General features: G+C 45.6%; 1 protein-coding gene across 2 annotated transcripts in view; it reads left to right on the plus strand.

The window, feature by feature from the left end:
- ASAH2 (N-acylsphingosine amidohydrolase 2) overlaps nucleotides 1–18,786 on the plus strand; it is an 85,217-nt gene that overhangs the window by 21,696 nt on the left and 44,735 nt on the right. Inside the window, exons 2-6 of one of the 2 annotated variants that reach the window (XM_019430018.2) lie at nucleotides 2,619–2,737; nucleotides 5,425–5,556; nucleotides 8,236–8,441; nucleotides 10,102–10,251; nucleotides 18,246–18,422. In XM_019430018.2, coding sequence (XP_019285563.2) covers nucleotides 5,430–5,556; nucleotides 8,236–8,441; nucleotides 10,102–10,251; nucleotides 18,246–18,422 — 660 coding nt within the window. In that variant the 5' untranslated portion in view covers nucleotides 2,619–2,737; nucleotides 5,425–5,429. Of the gene's footprint in view, nucleotides 1–2,618; nucleotides 2,738–5,424; nucleotides 5,557–8,202; nucleotides 8,442–10,101; nucleotides 10,252–18,245; nucleotides 18,423–18,786 lie in introns of those variants that run through there. The other variant, XM_019430016.2, reaches the window with a different exon arrangement.

Consider the following 18,786-nt stretch of genomic DNA (forward strand, 5'->3'; position numbering starts at 1 on the left):
GTTGTTTTTTTTGCCATAACCATCTTTATTATCTAGATTGATTTTGACTGTAGCTCCTACAGTATTGGGATAAATTCCACATTTAAACATCAGGGAAAGAAGAAGAGAGACAGGCGAAGATGAAGCAGAAATGTGGTTCTGTGGGGAGCCACCCCTGATGCCCCAGACCCCAGGACGGGGGCTGTGCTCAGTCCATTGCTTGTCTATTTGTTTTTCATTTCTTTTCTTTTTTCTTTGATTTAAATCCCAGTTAGTTAACATATAGTATAGTAATGATTTCAGGAACAGAATGTAGTGATTCATCACTTACAACACCCAGGGCTCATCTCAACAGGTGCCCTCCTCAATGCCCATCACCCATCTAGCCCATCCCCCACCCAACACCCCTCCAGCAACCCTCAGTTTGTTCTCTGTATTTCAGAATCTCTTATGACTTGTCCCCTCTTTGTTTTTATCTTATTTTTCCTTCCCTTTCCCTATGTTCATCTGTTTTGTTTCTTAAATTCCACATATGAGTGAAATCATGATACTTGTCTTTCTCTGACCAATTTCGCTTAGCATAATACCTTCCAGTTCCATCCACGTAGTTGCAAATGGCAAGATGTCATTCTTTTTGATTGCCGAGTAATACTCTATTGTATATATATACTACATTTTCTTTATCCATTAATCCATTGTTGGACATTTGGGCTCTTTCCATACTTTGGCTATTGTGGATAGTACTGCCATAAACATGGGGGCGCATGTGTCCCTTCGAAACAGCATACCTGTATCCCATGGATAAATGCCTAGTAGTGCAATTGCTGGGTCGTAGGGTAGTTCTAGTTTTAGTTTTTTGAGGACCCTCCACACTGTTCTCCATAGCGGCTGCACCAGTCGGCATTCCCACGATGGCGACGCTCTGAAAGATTGTTCAGGACGTCCTGCCACCTTGATCTGTCCTGATCTCTGGCTTTCCAGAGCCTGTGTCTTCACCTGATTTTCTGCCTTCCAGTGGATTTATTTCTCTCTCCTTCCTCCGCTGCTTAAGTTAGCTGGATTTGCCCTCTGCTGCTTGGCACCAAGAATTCTAACATAAATGCATGAAAGGAACCCTCATTTACTACCATAATCTAACCCGTGCCCCACTATAGCAGAGAGCTAGCTGAGCGACATTATGAAATGCCCTGTTGGAAGGCCCTTAGATCTCGAATATTTCCTTTGGAATGTCGGGGGCTGGTCTCTCTTGACCCTGCAAGGAATTCAGTGGCCTATGTGTTCTTCCAACTGCTTCCTGGACAGCTGGGATCTAGCAGGGAAAAAAGGAAATAGGGGTTTCTCTATTCCTTCCTCTCTTTGTCTCTTGTGGGCCATTGTTTACCTTCATGCTGCTCTATAGTATACCTGCTTCAAGAGGAGGGTTTTCCCCAATATAAAAATGTGCATGGCCCTTACAGACAATACCAAGAATCGAAAAGATGAAAACAAAACTCACAGTCTTATCACCAGATAATTACTTCTTAACATTTTGCTGTGATTTCTTACAGTCTTCGCTACCACAAATAGATAATGTTTGGAAAACAGGATTATAGGGGTGCCTGGGCGGCTCAGTCGGTTGGAGCATCCGACTTCGGGTCAAGTCACGATCTCACAGCTAGTGAGTTCGAGCCTGCCTCAGGCTCTGGGCTGACAGCTCAGAGCTTGGAGCCTGCTTCGGATTCCGTGTCTCTCTCTCTCTCTCTGCCCCTCCCCTGCTCATGCTCTGTCTCTCTCTCTTTCTCAAAAATAAACAATAAACCATTAAAAACAGTTTATAAAAAAAAATTAAAAATTAAAATGAACAAAACAGGATTATAATGTCTTATAAATTTAAAATAACTTAATACAGTAACTTTTTCCAAGTCATTAAAGTATTTTCTTCTATATCATTGGTAATGGTTGCACATTATTCACATGGGCATTGTATGTCCATTATTTACATTCTTAGTTCATCTAAAGCCTCGTTCTTTTCTTTTTACGTTTATTTATTTATTTTGAGAGAGACAGAGCAGCAGGGAAAGGGCAGAGAGAGAGAGAGAGAGAGAGAGAGAATCCCAAGCAGGTTTCACACTCTCAGTGCGGAGCCCAATGCAGAACTCGAACTCATGAATAGTGAGATCATGACCTGAGCCGGAATCAGGAGTTGGACACTTAACTGACTGATCCACCCAGGCACCTCTAAAACCTCATTCTTTTTGTATACAAGAATCTAAAAGTTAAAATCACTTTTCTCTTCTGAGATCAGTGTAAACGCTGCCCAATGGGACCCATGGTCCACACTAATGTCCAGCATGCATCATCATTCCCTCCTTGTCTCTGGGTGAGTGACCAGTGGTAAGTAAAGCAAGTGCTCTTTTTGGTGAGCCAGGCTGTAGACCTCGCACAGAACTTGTACTGGAGAGGTGTGTAAGGGCTGAAATCAGTGACCTTCAGTCCTCCGGATCCTTTGCAACTTCTATCTCAGTATCAGGTTGTCCCAGGGGAGGCAGATAAGGCTCTTGTTATCAATACCCTTTAATCTCATCCTGCACCAATCCCACAAAGGTATGCTAATGAGAACCCTAACTCTCCTGGGCATGACTGGGAACCTCTTTCTTCAGTATGTTTCAGAACGTGCTGAGAACTCTGGGCTGAGCAACGTGCAAGGGGAAAGGAACGAGATTCTGGACTGTCATTTGCTTTGCTGGGATGTGGAATTTCTTTTGACGGGTTGAATCAGGTAAGAAAGTTCTGTTTTCTTGGAGGGAGAGAGAGGGATCTTGAATCATCCCCTTGTCTTAGAGATCTTGATGAAATCCTAAAAGCTCCACTCCATTTCCTTAGCTTTGGGAAACCCTTTTGCCAAGTCATTACCTTTTCCTTCCACAGTCTTGTAAAACAGAGACCTCAACATGGTAACGATGTGCCGAGGGGCTCACTGTTGTCATAAAGCCTCATCACCGAGCTTGCAGAATTGCACTGGATCAAGTGAGAACCAGTGGGAAATGCCAAATCTTTTAAGTTACAACCACTGGCTCAGCTCTCCGTGGTCCATTTGCATTCTGAAGGCAGATGAGGCATTTGCTTTCTTTCACATTTGCCTTCAGATTTGGGGTCATCAAGGAAAAATAAATAGTGCTCACTGGTTAAAAAAGAACATTAAAAGTTGGCATTAATTCTGGCAACAGGGTGGTGAGACCCAGGGAGGTACATCATTGAAATCCGAGTAGGCGGTACAAACTTTAGTGTTAAATCAAGTGCCATTGTGGACTTGTGTAAAAGGCTGGTGGTGGTGATCACTTCAGCCCAATAAAACAAGCAAAAAAGAAAAAAGTATTCTTTTGAACCATGTCTACTTGTTGCACAGGCTCCTAGCATGTGGCCACGTTTGCATCTGCAACGTGCGTGTAGACACTTGCATTGGGAGATCCCCCTGTCGGTCAGCCATGTTTAGTTGCCCTCTCGGTCCTGCAATCCCAGCCAGCAGGAAGCCTAATGAAACCAAAGCTTTGAGAAAGAACTGGGTATACTGGGCTCGAGGTTGGCCACTGAAACAGCACCTAAGGACCAGTAAACTTATTTGGATCATCAGAGTTTCAGAGGCACATTTTAGAGGTGTCTCCTGACTCCTGGGGACTGGCCAGTGAATGTTGGGACCAAGATCAGAACTCATTTGTGTTGCCCTACATTTGAAATTGTCCCTAACGGTGGTGGTGAAGGTGATGACAGTGGTGATAAGTGGTTGAGGAAAGCCTGCTAATAACCAAGAGATTCGGGAAGATGTTCAAGTCTCTTTGTCCACTTCCAGTTCAGCCCTACTTCTGAAGTATTTGATGTTAGACTGATTTTTAAACTCTAGTCCAGGGATTGCTCAATAAAATAACTACAAAGACCAGGTAGTAACTTAGATGGAAAAGATCCACTGGGAAGAGGTTGTGGTAGGCTGGAGAAGGCATGCTGTATCTATCTAAAGGTCACAGTAACTACTGGGTTTTACCAAGCTTCTGGCTCAGTGTTACCACAGTTTATGAAACGTGAGAGAAAACCTGAAGGTTTAGATTTGTAACTGTGGACTCTCTTCCAGATGGACTGTAAGCTCCTCCGTCTTGTCAAGTAAATCAAACTGAAACAGAAAATTGGGGCGTGCTAAGCCCACCCATTGGTTGCCAATTTACAACTCTTGGGGGGTAATAGCATCTTAATATGGCTGCATATTACCCATTGTGGGAGCAAGTCCTGGACTCTAATCCCATCTCATTGCTCAGGCTTCCTGAAGTATGGGTTAAGAAAACGGGTTCCAAAGTTTGTATGTGTGATTCCAATAATTCTTTAACACTAGCTTCATATAAATTCCCCTTGAGGACAGTAAGGAGCAGAGTCTTTGCTATTTTGGGACCTAATGATAAATGCAAACACCATAAACACCTATTGCAGTCTATGGGACGAACGAATTATTACTGCACCATCTCCTTTTTATAAGAACTCTATAAGATGGGTACTAAAATTATTGTCATCACCACATCCTTATTTACAGACAGAGAAACTGAAGCTCAGTGTTGGGGAGGATTCCCCAAGGTCGTCCAGTAAGTGGCAGAAATGAGCTTTGGACTCTGGAGTTAGAAGGCAGAATCCAATTTTTATCCACCATATTATACTTTCTCCTGCTACCCGATATGGACTTTTAGCTTCTATAGCCTTGCTGAGTAACAATGAATCCTACTCCTAAAATATCTTCGGGCATCTGTAAGGACATTTCCTGCTGTGGTAGAACACAAGAGCATTATCTTTGTCCCCATCCTTCAACAGGTTTGCAAGATGTGTGAGATCCTTCTGATGACAGAGAGGGAGATTTTCCTGATGTCTGGCTTGAGACCAGAGATGGTCTTCTGTGTTGGTTTCTCATCAAGTAGGAATTGAAAGTTAGCAAATGGAGTTGCAAGGCCAAAGTTATGTGTTTCACCTCCTTGCAGACAAAGTAGTTTTCCCAAGGCCATGACCACAGGGGACAGCCCTAACTGCAGCCAGCCTTCTCACAAGAGCAATCAGCCCTGTTGACAGATGTGTTCCAACCTAGGCCCGTGTGCAGATGGCTTCATCACCATAAATGAAAGCTGTATGATACAGCCAAGGAATACAAATAGATTTTTAGCTTCAGTGCCAATGCCAAATGATGGGTGGTTCTCTAGAATGAGCGCTGTTCCAGGAAGTGTTTGGAAACCACATCTAAGCTTATCAAAGAGTGCTATAATTGCTTGGTCTTGTCTGCCATGGCCCCGGATGTGATAGGTATGCTCTGTACTTGTCCTCCCTGGTGTATAGTCCATTCTAGAAGAGCTAAGACATCTTAACCTTGGGCAGCTCAAAGCATATGTGTTGTAGTTTGTGGTTCTGCCGTTTTCTGCCTCTTCCGTTTCTGCTTTTCCTCAGGAGACATGGCCAAACACACCCTTTCCACATTAGAGGCATTCCTGATTTTCCTCCTTGTGATGATGACTGCTGTGACGGTAGCCCTCCTCAGCCTCTTGTTTATTACCAGTGGGACCATTGAAAATCATAAAGGCAAGTTGTCATGGGCTCCCTTGGATGCTATTCCTAGCCTGTGGGAAATTTCTGGATGACTGGGGACACGAAGGCAAGGAACAGTGCCTGCTGATAATGCCAATAACAGGGCAGTTCAACTGGTATGTGAGCAGCCCGGGATGGCCACCGAACCCGTCCATTAATTGTACTTTCTGCATTGACAGCAATTGTTATCAGGCTTACCTTTGCCCCCAAGTAGGCAGTTGACAGGCACTCTGCTGTGGGCTTGTCTCACTTCTCCACTGACCTAAGCCCAGTTCAGAATTATTCAAGGCCCAGTAGTGCAAGCATCCCTGACCCCCCTTCCCCCAAGCCTCTTCTCTTGCTCTTTGCCTTTTCTTGGGCATCATCTTCTCTTGGGGACAAAAGCAGAATGAAAGACCCACTGAATATCGAGTAGTGCTGAGCTTTAGAGAAGGGGGCCTTGAACTCCAATTCTCATGAGGACCGGTCAAGTTCTGTAAAGAAGGTGGGGAGGGGAGCCGGGGTGGGGGAGGTGAGATTCTGGTGAAGGGGGTCTGCAGCCCCTCCTGAGTGTGAGCTGTTAGTTGAAATGGTGTCCTATGGATTCAGATCTCCAGAGTTTGCAGCAGAAGCTGGAAACTGGAGGATTTAGGCATCTCCTGATTTTTTTTTAATATTAGGAATGAATTTAGTTTTTGAAAATGATGCAGGCTACATTTGCGGGCAATATTGGGGCCCTGGGCATTTGATGGAGCCCTGCCTTTGTGGTGGGTTGCATACCTGGTAAATGAGTAGAAACGATGGGTGGGTGTTGAATGCTTTGACTGAAGTAAGGGGAGGGCTAGCTTTAGGCCAAACAGAGAAAGAGCCTGATTTTTTTCAGCCTAGTTTTCTCTCTTGTGGCCTCTTCTTCTTTCTGGTGTAGTGTCTACCATGAGCCTGCACTTTGAACTCCCTGTAGACACAGAGGGACAGAAATCCTCTATGCCAGCAGTGTGCAGGGCAGGGGCATGGACTCCAAGAAAGGAAAGCATCCATAGGACTTATTCAGTTTTAGCTCTTAAAGTTATAGAATCCAGAGGCTGAGACTCACGGAGGTGATCAACGATTATGGTCACTATTCTCATAGTAGGAGCGGCTGTTTATTGTACGGTCGCTTTGTGTCAAGCACTATGGTCAGGAGTCTACATCCTTTTCCCAATCCTTTTCCCACTTAATTCTCATGAATCTTCTATAAAGGTAGGTGCTAGTCTTAGTACCGTTTTCTGGATGTAGAACTTGAGACTCTGAGGTCATAAGGAAATTGCCCTTGGCCATTGGACCTGGTTTGGCTTTGGGTGGTACCCCATTCCTATGTTAGTATCAATAAGGCAAAAGTGACTGCCTTCTTCCTTGCAATACTTGACGTCTTGTGGAAAACATGGGCTTGGTGTTGAGAAAATGTGGATTCTAACTCCATGTTGAATATGGATGAAAGAGCATTAGATCCTTAGTTGGAGGATCTGGTGTCTACACCTGATTCATCCCGTGTTCTCCATGACATTGTGGTTACATCACTTCTCTGGGCTTCAGGATTCTTATATGTAAAGCAAAGGAGATCAGACTAGATGATCTCTAGCTTCTCCTGAGCCCCTAAATTCTAGGATCCCAGGGACGTCAGCAGCCAGTCTCTTCACCAAGTACTTTTCTGAGCACTAAGGCCTGTGACAGTGACCTCCGTTGCCTTGGCCACCCTGGCTGTTGTCTGGGGTGGAAACAAACAACATGCATGTGTAAGATATCTCAATAGGTAAGTAGAACCAAAGCTATATTCTGGCCATTATTCGAAATTTTTGATATGTGTTAACATATTTATTGTTCAAAACAACCCTAGGAAGTTAGCGTATTAGGACTGCCTCTCTTTTCTAGATGAGAAACATTGAGGTAGAACAGGATAAGCGATTTCAGCTAGTATGTTCAGCTAGTATGTGGTAGAATCAGTTTTTAAACCCAGGTTGTTTGTTTCTGGTACCTGCTCTTGCAGTCTTTCTGCCATTCTGTTTCCCTTGATATTCACGTATGTATGTGTGTGGACATATGTGTGTACAGGCACGTACATAGATGGTGATATGATTACAATAAGGTGCAACTATGTTGAACGTGCAGTGATCTCATCTGTATTCCAAATAGAAGGCTTGAGAAGGTTGTGGGTGCAGAGTAGAGACAACAGGGGGGTGGCCTCCTGCCAGGAGGGTTGAGCTGCCTCTGGGTGTGATGGAAAGGAACCAACTTGAAGGGAGTCTTGGAGCTCGGTTGGTAGAACAGAGAGGAGTGGGGGTCTCCAGACGGAGAGAGCCGTGGAGACAAATCCCCAGAGGCTGGCCCCTGAGGAACCTGGCGCCTGCTTTGTTTGGCTAGAAAAGTCCATCAGGAGTGAGTGAAGGGCCATGAGTTTGACAAGGAACAGCTTGTGATGAGAAGCGGATGGACATTTGACACAGGACTTGATTGTTAGGATGACACATCTCCAGCTTACCAGAAAGATCCTCCTTAGGGTTGTTGTATACAACAAGTTCCTGAGAGGTTTCTTTCTGTATATTTTAAATATAAGACAGTGTATAAAGACTTTTCCATGGGAACCTGAACCTGTGTATTCTAATTGATGCCCACAGATAAGTGGACTGAACTGTTGTTTCTTGAATGTTCTGCTTTTAGATTCAGGCTTTCCGGTCACCCAGAGCCCCCCAGCCACGCTGGGCTCCACGACCACTCAAGGCTCAACGCTCACACATGGCTCCACAGCCACCCAGGGACCTCCGGTGACCACCACCCCAGAGCCTCCTCTATTTCAGAACTTCAGTGGCTACCATATTGGTGTTGGGCGAGCTGACTGCACAGGACAAGTAGCAGATATCAGTTTGGTAGGCAAATCATGGGCTCCTCAAGGAGAATGAAACAAGTACTTTACTTTTACCCCTTGCACCCTACACTGATTCCTTATGATTACATTATTGTCTTCCTCCTTTTTCATTGACTTCGCTGCTGTCTAACACTGTGGATATCGTGCCATAGAGAGCAGAGGGGCCACGTGTTCAACCACAATTCCTTTGTAAAATCAGTTGGCCACTTTTTTATGAATGGAACTGCTGTCAAACTCATGTACCACCGGGGACGGGCCAGTACCATAAGTGATGGAAGCAGGCCTCTCTGTGAGCTGATAAGAGTCTAGCGAACCCTCAAGGAAGTGGTAGGGATTATGGGACAACTAGAAAGTTCATGGCTTTAGCAATTGTTACCATGGAGGGCTGCCCTATCCCACAGTTTGTTCAAGAGAAGCTGGAAAATTTCTGAATTGAAGACCTGAGGATCTAAGTCTGTCTGTGGGGAAATACAGGCAACTCTAGTCAAAACTAGAAACCTAGTGTCGGCCAACACCATGCAAGCCAAGTGAAATGCTTCTGTGGGTCAGGTGTGGCCCATTGGCTGCTGGTCTGCAACCTCTTGGCTGTGATGGTGGATGTATTCACTCATATCAACCTTTTTCTAGGAAGCTAGAACGTGAAGTTGTCTGATGAGATTTTCTCCCTCCTACCAAATAACCCTTAGATTCTAGGAATTGTTCCCTGATGTCTCTTCTGAAAAGTGGCTCTGGAATGAGAACCCTGAATGACCATTCCTATGAGGGGTAAAGTGAGCGATAGAGAGAGCATTCTGAAGACCAGGATATAACTTTACGGGTGGGTCTTATGACATGGTGTGGGGGGGGGGGGAGTGGGAGATAGGTGGATTTGGTCTGACTTGGCTGAGGAATGGCCACCAAGGTAAAATCCAGGGTGTGGTACCCTCAGAAAAAGATTATTGGGGTGCCTGGGTGGCTCAGTCAGTTCAATGTCTGACTCCTGGTTTCAGCTCAGGTCATGATCTCGTGCTTTGTGAGATCGAGCCCTGTGTGCTCTTCGATGACATGCAGAGCCTGCTTGGGATTCTCTCCCTGTATCTGTCTGCCCCTCCCCCACTTGTGTGCATGCTCTCTCTCTCTCTCTCTCTTTCTCTCTCTCAGAATAAATAAACTAAAAAATAAAGAGATTATTGAATCATAAAGAAACCATTTTCTTCTGAAAAAAAAAAAAAAAGAAAGAAAGAAAAGAACATCATATACCAAACAACCAAAGTGAGGGAACCTTCAGTCTTTAGACGCACCTGGGTATATGGGATGATGGTAGGGGAACTATTTCCTTCTGTAATACCTCAGGCAGGAGAAGAGAACAGAAAACCCTGAAAGGTCTCTGGTGTGGTAACGGAATTCCCAAGCCATGCCAACCCCTTCCTTGCCCGTGGGCCTATGGATGGCTTCTGCCAAACAGATAACTACTTTGCCTTTGCATTTTTGTAACAGAAGAGTAAAGCTTCTCTTATGATGTTGGCTTTATTCTTGAAAACACATGTTATCATCTCACTCAGAGCCACAGTGTCCTGTGGATTGTGTTTTTCTTTCCTACGTGGTCTCTTTTTGCATGGTTGTGCTTGGTTCTCATGGCAGGGCAGTGAGGCAGAGGGGCCCTGACTTTCTCTTCCTTCTAGATGGGCTACAGCAAAACTGGCCAGAATGCACGGGGCATCCTCACCAGGCTGTACAGCCGTGCTTTCATCATGGCGGAACCAGATGGGTCCAATCGAGTGGCGTTTGTCAGCATCGACATAGGCATGGTATCCCAACGACTCAGGCTGGAGGTAAGTGATTGAGGTGACAAAAGAAATGACATGTGATTTAGAAGAGAAGTCTGTGGGTGACCTTGAAAGTAACAAAGCCCTCCTGGCTTCTCATCCAGTGAGATTCTACTGCCCTCCACGTTATTAACTCTCGACAATCCAGCAGACAATTATCCCACAAATAATTCCGGTCTGCGCCATCTTGGTCAAAACTTGCTTTCAATTCTGCTGATGACTCGTTGTCATTATTAACGTTAATGTGTTTTGAAATTTTATTATGTTCTGGGTGATCTTCACATACATTCTCTTATTTAATCCTCCTAATTAGAATTCTGAGAGCGCCAACTAATCACTAACCCTTCCCTCGAGTTTTTATACGACTGAGAATAGATGCAAGGAGCCAAATGAGAATGAAAACGTGACACTGAAATGAGATTGGCCATAAATGTCTGAAGCTGGGTGAGAGGTAGATGGGGGTCTCATTATGCTCTTCAGATTATTTTTGTACGTGTTTGAAAATTTCCATAATAAAATTAAAAAAAATATATAATGTTAGCGCTCTCACCCTTTAAGTACTATTGTAGACTATGACAGACTCTTCTGTGATTTTTACCTGAATTGAGACAATGTCACCCCACTGTGGGGAAGGTTGAGCTTAGCAGAAAGGTGCCTGTGGGTCCTAGGCAGGCAACAGTAAGATGCACAGAAGGAGAGGCAGACATAGGGTGATGGGCTTGGACTTTCATGTCTGCCTTTCTAAGCCAGATTCTTGGCCCTGACCCAGTTATATTTTCTGCATGGGATCAGGTCACAGAAAGAGAATGTGCTCCCTTAACGTTTGCTCACACCTTCACGAAGGTAAGGGAGATGAGGGTCTGGACTATCCAGGACAGTGACCATCAAATGCCCACTATTCGTTGTCATGTTCTATCAGCCTCATCTGTTAAACACTGTTACTCCTGCTGTGTGAAGGAGCCAGTGAGAGAGATGAGGGAGGCCCTCAAATATTTCTCCAGTGTCACTCTTTCTTGGGGAATGTGGTGGGATCCTCCCCCATCTATAGACGCTCAGGAAGCAAGATTACATGTTTTCCCCACTCCTACGCTTACAACAAAACCATGCAGTGGGTCTGTTGTTCTCTCCACTTTATGGATAAGGTAATAGAGTCTTAGAGAAGGCAAGTAGCTTTTTCAATTTCACACAGTCAGCAAGTGGGACAGCTGGGTTCTGAACATACAGGTGCCTGATGTCAGATCCCATATTCTTAAAAGTGACATTATTCTATTATCTTGCAGGGAAAAATGCATTGACCACCTGCTTTTGGCGTGGCACTTTGCTGGCAATTTCAGAGGGTACATAGCCAAAGGAGTCATAATACACGTTCCCTATGAGCTCACTGCCCAGTTGGGGATAGGAGGAAGGGAGTGTAATAGAAAAACACATGAACTATAGTTCACTGGAGTAAAGTTCAGTGGTGTGTAATCTACTGAATAACAAATAGCTCCGGAATATGGTGGTTTAAAACAATAAACACCATCTAGGGGATTCTGGGTGGCTCAGTTGGTTAAGCATCTGACTCCAGCTCAGGTCATGATCTCATGGTTTGTGAGTTGGAGCCCCACATTGGGCTCTCAGCTCTCAGCGTAGAGCCCCCTTTGGGTCCTCTGTCTCCCTTTCTCTCTGCCCCTCCCTCCTCCACTTGCATGCTCTGTCTCTCTCAAAAATAAATAAACATTAAAAATAATGATAGGGAAGGTAAACAAAAATAATATAAAAACAGGGAGGGGGACAAAACAGAAGAGACTCATAAACATGGAGAACAAACAGAGGGTTACTGGAGGGGGTGTAGGAGGGGGGATGGGCTAAATGGGGAAGGGGCACTAAGGAATCTCCTCCTGAAATCATTGTTGCCCTCGATGCTAACTAATTTGGATGTAAATTTAGGAAAATAAAAAATAAAGCAAGTTAAAAAAATAATAAACATCATCTCGTACATTGTGTTGATCAGGAAATCAGGACTGGCTTAACTAGGTGGTTCTGGCTTAGGATATCTTGAAATCAAGGTGTTGGCAAGGGCCACAGTCATTGGAAGTCCTGATTGAACCACTTCCAAGATGACTCACTTGTGTGGCTGCTGATAGAAGACCTCAGTTTCCCACTTTCCAGATCCTTGCGGCCCAAAACTGTTGCTTCCCCCAAAGTGAGTGACTCGAGAGAAAGAGAAGTGAAGAGGCCACAGTTGTGCTCAGGAGTTGAGCTTCCAGCCTATTCTGTCCATTGGAAGCAAGGTACCAGGTACATTTCACACCCAGGGATAGGACAGCAGAACCTCCCTTCTTACAGGGAGGAGGAGAGAGGAACTTGTGGGCACACAGTGATTTAAAACCACCACAAGGGGAATCCGAAAATGGAACGTAGGGGAAAATTTCACAGTGGATGTGACATTTGAATGGACAAAATTTTAGTTTATTTTAATTCCAGTGTAGTTAATGGTAGAGTTATATTTCGGGTGTACAGTTATTCAACAATTACTGAGTGCTCATCAAGTCGAGTGAATTCTTAGTCCCCTTCACCTGTTTCACCCATCCCCTCTCTCGTAACCCTCTGTTCATTCTCTATAGCTAGGGTCTGTGGTTTGGTTTGTCTCTCTTCTTCCCTTTGTTCATTTGTTTTGTTTCTTAAATTCCACAGATGACTGAGGTCATATGGTATCTATCTTCCTCTGACTGACTTCTCTTAGCCTAACACTCTCTAGATCCGTCTATGTTGGTGCAGATGGCAAGATTTCATTCTTTTTTTTTGAATATTGAAAAAAGTTTTTTTTAATGTTTATTTCTGAGACAGAGGAAGACAGAGCACGAGCAGGGGAGGGGCAGAGAGAGAGAGGGAGACACAGAATCCAAAGCAGGCTCCAGGCTCCGAGCCATCAGCACAGACCCCGACACGGGGCTCGAGCTCATCAACTGTGAGATCATGACCTGAGCCAAAGTCGGATGCTCAGCCGACTGAGCCACCCAGGTGCCCCAAGATTTCATTCTTTTTGATGGCTGAGTAATATCCCATTGCATATGCATACCACATCTTTTTATCTGGATGGGAGGAATTTTAACTGGTTAACGTGGCAGAGGGAGGGATGTAGCCTCCTTTGCAGGCACAAGGCTTCCTGCTATTAGGACCCATGTAAGCATGTAATTAGAAATACACCTAGCAGGTATGTTGGTCATAATCGTAGAGGGTCTGGGATGCCGGTTTATTTTGACTCTGTTAAGTGATGGGGCTTCTGCAAAAACTTTTGAGTGGAGGAGTAATGCAAACCCAATTTTGCTTCAGAATGATTAATCAGACAGCAGTGTTTGATGAAATAGACTGAGGCTGGACCAGGACACAAACTGGCAGCTTTGTTAAGTTAATACGAAGGCTCTACTGGTGAGGATCTAGTTGGGAAATGGTAATCACACTCGGTATTTCAAACAGAGGAGATTCAACACAGGGGAGTTTTACAACATGTTGGAAGGCTGCACGAACTGGAAAGGGAAGGGAAGCTCGCGGGAAGGATGTCAACTTTGCCTGGACATTTCCCCTGGACCGCGTGAGGCTCGCACAAAGGTCTTCAGTCAGTGTGGTGGCCGTGAGGCTACCTGGTAGTAAGAGGTCACCTTAAATGCAAATGAGGTTTGAGAATGAATAAAAATAAAAGCTAAAACTTGCCTAGTTCCCGCGATGAGTCACGCCTGATGGCTCCACGTACATTAATGAATTCAATCCTCCAAACAACCGGAGGAGGCAGGTGCTATCATTATGTCACGTGACAGGTTGGGAAACAAACATGAGCTGCAGGGGATCAGGGAACTTGTCTGCGGAGCTGGGTGGACGCACAGGCATCTCGGTGCCAGTGCCCACACTTGTTACCATGACGCTTACCACTCTTCTCAAGGGTCGGAGATGGTTCTCATGGGGAGGTGGTGGGGTCATGAGAAGAAATGGGAGAGTCAGGGGTGGACTTTGGGGGTGGAGTGGGGAGGGGAGAGGGGATTAATGTGTTGGACTGCAGAGGCTGTGAAGTCAACAGTCCACCATTTCACCATCCCTTCCGATTTTTACTTTCCCCGTGTAATCTGAGACCTGGTGGGAAGGCCTTTAAATGAACCCACTCTGTTATCCCAGGCTAACCCAAGGGAAAGTGTGAGGAATAAATGTGGCTTGACAATTGCCTTCCCGCTTCCTTATAATACCTGGTTTTAGGCAGGTTCTCAGCCTCAGCTCTGAGGACTGATGACATTTCCAGCATGCAATGAAGGTTCTGGAAGATCTCTGAGCAGTGAGACAGGGCAGAACAGAGGGGCTTTCCAGGTCTTTCTGCGGCAGGTTCCCAGGTGTGTCAGTAATAGGAAACTGAATGGAAACTGAACACAGAGGTGAGCTGTAGACCTTAAGGTAACTTCTTCATTCTGTTGAAACACCCCTCCTCATGAAGTAGGTAACATGCTATTTACCATGGCTGCTGGCAGACGTTGCTACTAGATGATTGAGTTTTTCTTTTCTTTTTCTTGAAGTTCCGTGGGTCTGAATTCACGTTGGAGCATATAGGTTAGGATAGAAGTTTTGGGAGATGTTTGTGGTCTTTCTCTTTTGTTTTAAAATTTGAGTGCCATAATTTTTCTTCCTTTTTTTTTTTAATGTTTATTTTTGAGAGAGAGAGACAGACACAGAGACGGAGAGACAGAGATACAAAGCACGAACGGGAGAGGGGCAGAAAGAGAGGGAGACACAGAATCTGAAGCAGGCTCCAGGCTCTGAGCTGTCGGCACAGAGCCCGATGTGGGGCTCAAACTCACGAACTGTGAGATCGTGACCTGAGCTGAAGTTGGACGCTTAACCGACCCAGCCACCCAGATGCCCCCGCAATTTCTCTCTTGCTAAGAGCTCGATTCTTGTGTAAGCCCGAAGAAGTACACTTGCTATAAAACCCTAACATTCTCTGGGAATAAAAATGGGATGGGGTTAGGAGAGCTTTAAGGCTGACCAGAAGTTCTTTCTCTTTGCTACCTTCCTGTCTTAGTTACAGAACTGTGAGCACATTAGCTTTTCACAGCAGCCTTTAGTCAAGCTTTCATGGTGCCCCTTTAGCGATGGGCTTCTCCTTCATGAGTGGAGTTATTACTGTTTTAGAAGAAGACATAGGGTGATGAAGAGTGTGGTCTGGATTTGGGTCACACAGGAGCAACATGGAGACTTACTGGGATGGAGAATGTAGGCTACTTGGTCAGAGGGTGTTGGTCTGGTCATGTCATAGTTCCTTTCACATTTGCCTGGCATCACAGGATTGTGTATATGGACGTGGTAACCTAGCAATCGGCGTGTGGGACACGGATTAGTTAATGAGGCAACGCTGTTCATAAGATGTTCCTCATTCAATGACCACACGAGTAGAATGAGGGTGGGGTAGCTCTTCCCCTAAAATAGAAGAGATTGGTGGTTGTATTTACGCGGGTTAAGTATATAGCCTGTAAGTTGCACGCTTCCCAAGCGTGTTCTGGGACCGTCTTGCACCAGCTCATGAGGGCTGGCTGTTAAATACTCAAGAGCTTGGGGGAGGGGGGGGGAGCTCGTTGTTAAATTTTGGAAGCTTGAAATTGACTGGGGCAGGGAGTATTTACACCAGAGAAACTGACAAGCGATTCAAATGACAGCTTTTCGTTTCCCGCTGTGTGACGGTTGATCAGCCTACCACCGCCTGTGCCACACGCAGAGTAGACAGCGTTGCTAATCAAAAAAGGCACTCTTTCTTGCTAAGCCCAGGTTTGGGCTCAGGATCCTTCTCAACACCACACGTCTGAGAGCTACCACCAATAGACGGGACTAAGTGCGTGACGTAAGTGATATTTGCGATCCCTGCCGTGAATGCACTGTCATTACTGTGCAGGGTATTAACTGACAGTATCTTACGTTGAGGAAGGTCGCTTGGGGTCTGACACTTTTGCTAGATCATTTTAATGATTTTTGACATTTAAAAAAAGTGAACAGGGGCTTCTGGGTGGTTCAGTCAGTTAAGCGTCTGACTTCGGCTCAGGTCATGATCTCAGTGTGTGGGTTCAAGCCCCGTGTCGGGCTCTGTGCTGACAGCTCGGAGCCTGGAGCCTGCTTCGGATTCTGTGTCTCCCTGTCTCTCTGCCCCTCCCCTGCTCACGTTCTATCTCTCTCTCTCAAAATAAATAAATATAAAAACTTTTTTAAAAAGTGAAAAAAAAATTTTTGTTAATATTTATTTATTTATTATTTTTTTGAGAGACCATGAGGGGCAAAGGGAGAGGGAGACAGAGGATCCAAAGTGAGCTCTAGCTCAGTGAGCTCTAGCTAGTGAGCTCTAGCTCTAGCTCATCGGGCACCGAGCCCAATGTGGGGCCCGAACTCATGAACCCTGAGATCATGACCTAAGCCAAAGTCAGATGCTTAACCAGCTGAGCCATCCCGGCGCCCCTTTATGTAAAAAAAAAAAAAAAAAAAAAGTCAAAACATCTTTCCCAAGGAAGCCACAATAACACCCAATTTCAGGTTGAAGCTGATTCAAGCAGAATCAGAAACAGGTTCTCAGCAGCAGGGATTTTTCTCTCCGTTGTCTTCGTGATGTGTCTGGACCCTACGAGCACACTTATCGTGCGTTTAGATGTTCACAGTCGTCCTGAATTACCACTCAGGAATTCTGTGGGTCAGGAATCCCAGGGAGGCCGAGCTGGGTGATTCCGACTTAGGTTAGAACTGAAGTCACACACACACGCCCACTTCCTTGTCGTGGGTTGAACTCATGCGTCAGCTGGGGCTGCAGGTGTTGGAAGGCCTGGCTGAGGCCGAAGGGTCTACTACTCTGAGGTGGCTCACCCGCCTGGCTAGCAAGTTAGTGCTGACAAGATGGTTCCTTTCCGATGGGCCTCCCCACAGGGTGGCTGGGGTGTCCTTAGGTCCCCTCAGTTGGCTGCCCCCAGACCAGTAAGGGTGACAGTATATGTCAGGGAGCATGGAGTTCTTCATTTTGGGCAGGGAGGCGGCAAGGGGCCCTTACACAACTGTTCGCTGCTCCCGGGACGCTTTCCATTGGTGTTGCTCAACCGGCTTATGCTTTTGGGTGGAAGGCAGCCTCTCTGGAAAGATGTTTCCTCATTGACACCCATCACTCTTTTTCCCCACTCAACGACATTTGTCTTCAGAGCACTTATCATTGTGTGATACCATATTACGTGCTTTTTTGCTTGTTACCTTTCTCCCTCATTAGAATAAATGCTCCATCAGGGTAGGAACCTCATATACTCCTAGTGCTCAGATATTAACCTCATATCGCTCCTAGTGCCTGGATATTAATAGCATGTGTGGAACGATGAATAGCAAACCATACTGGTTCTACAGTTAGAGAGATGTGGATCCAGGTTGTGGCTCTCACATTTACTAGGTCGGTGGGCAAATTATTTATCTTCTTTACACTTCAGTGCTCTTAGCTAAAAGATGCGGTTCCAAATATCCACCTCTGGGGCTCCTGGGTGGCTCAGTCGGTTAAGCATCCATCTCTTGATTTTGGCTCAGGTCATCAACTTCATGAGATGGAGACTGCATGGGGCTCCGGGCTGACAGTACGGAGTCTGCTTGGGATTCTCTCTCTCTCCCTCTCCCTCTGCCCCTCCCCTGTTCTCTCTGTCTCTCTCTCTCTCTCTCTCAAAGATAAACGAACATTGGAAAAAACATCTACCTCTTGGGGTCGTTATAAAGATTTTAAAATAACATAATGTGTGTCCTACCTAACACTGTGCTTGCATACGGCGAGAGTCTATGAAATGTTAGCCTTGATGGTTACTGGTTTTGTTGAAGTTGTGCCTATGATGAGACACTCCAGAGCCGAGTGAAGGGCCACTCGACAGGGGTGCCATTGATATGGATCCTTGATTAGACTCATTGGAGCCTTTTCCATAGTGAGTTGCTATGTTATCCCTCTTCTTAGTTCTGTTTTTTTTTTTTCTTTTCTCTTGAAGGTCCTGAACAGACTGCAGAGTAAATATGGCTCCCTGTACAGACAAGACAACGTCATCCTGAGTGGCACTCACACACACTCGGGGCCAGGAGGGTATTTCCAGTATACTGTGTTTGTAATCGCCAGTGAAGGATTTAGCAATCGCACCTTTGAGTACATGGTCACTGGCATCGTGAAGGTAGGCAAAGGGCCCCAGAGGGAGCTGCCCTGTCCCTTGTTCACAAGTGTTCAGGAGTGGTTTTCTGTGATATGGAGAGAGTCCTTATAGGATGTTGCCCTGAGCAGTCTCAGCACCTGCCCCCTCCGTTCCTGACTCCCCAGGAGCTTCTGGTCTCCGAGGCACTGACTGATTGAGAGGGGCGAGTTCCATGCAGTGAGCCTCCTGCAGGTGTCCAAAGGGACAGCAAACGTTTCCTATGTCACCCTTATAACTGAGAGGGCCCTACCGTCTGTTCTCTGTGCAAAGTCACACAAAAAGGAAGCCATCAAGGAACCAAGAGTCATTGCAAGTAATTCCAATCTCGCCTCCTAGTTCCCAAACA

This window comes from Panthera pardus, unplaced genomic scaffold, assembly GCF_024362965.1.
Source record: "Panthera pardus isolate Hobbes unplaced genomic scaffold, ASM2436296v1 HiC_scaffold_22, whole genome shotgun sequence".
In the NCBI taxonomy this organism is placed as follows: domain Eukaryota; kingdom Metazoa; phylum Chordata; class Mammalia; order Carnivora; family Felidae; genus Panthera; species Panthera pardus.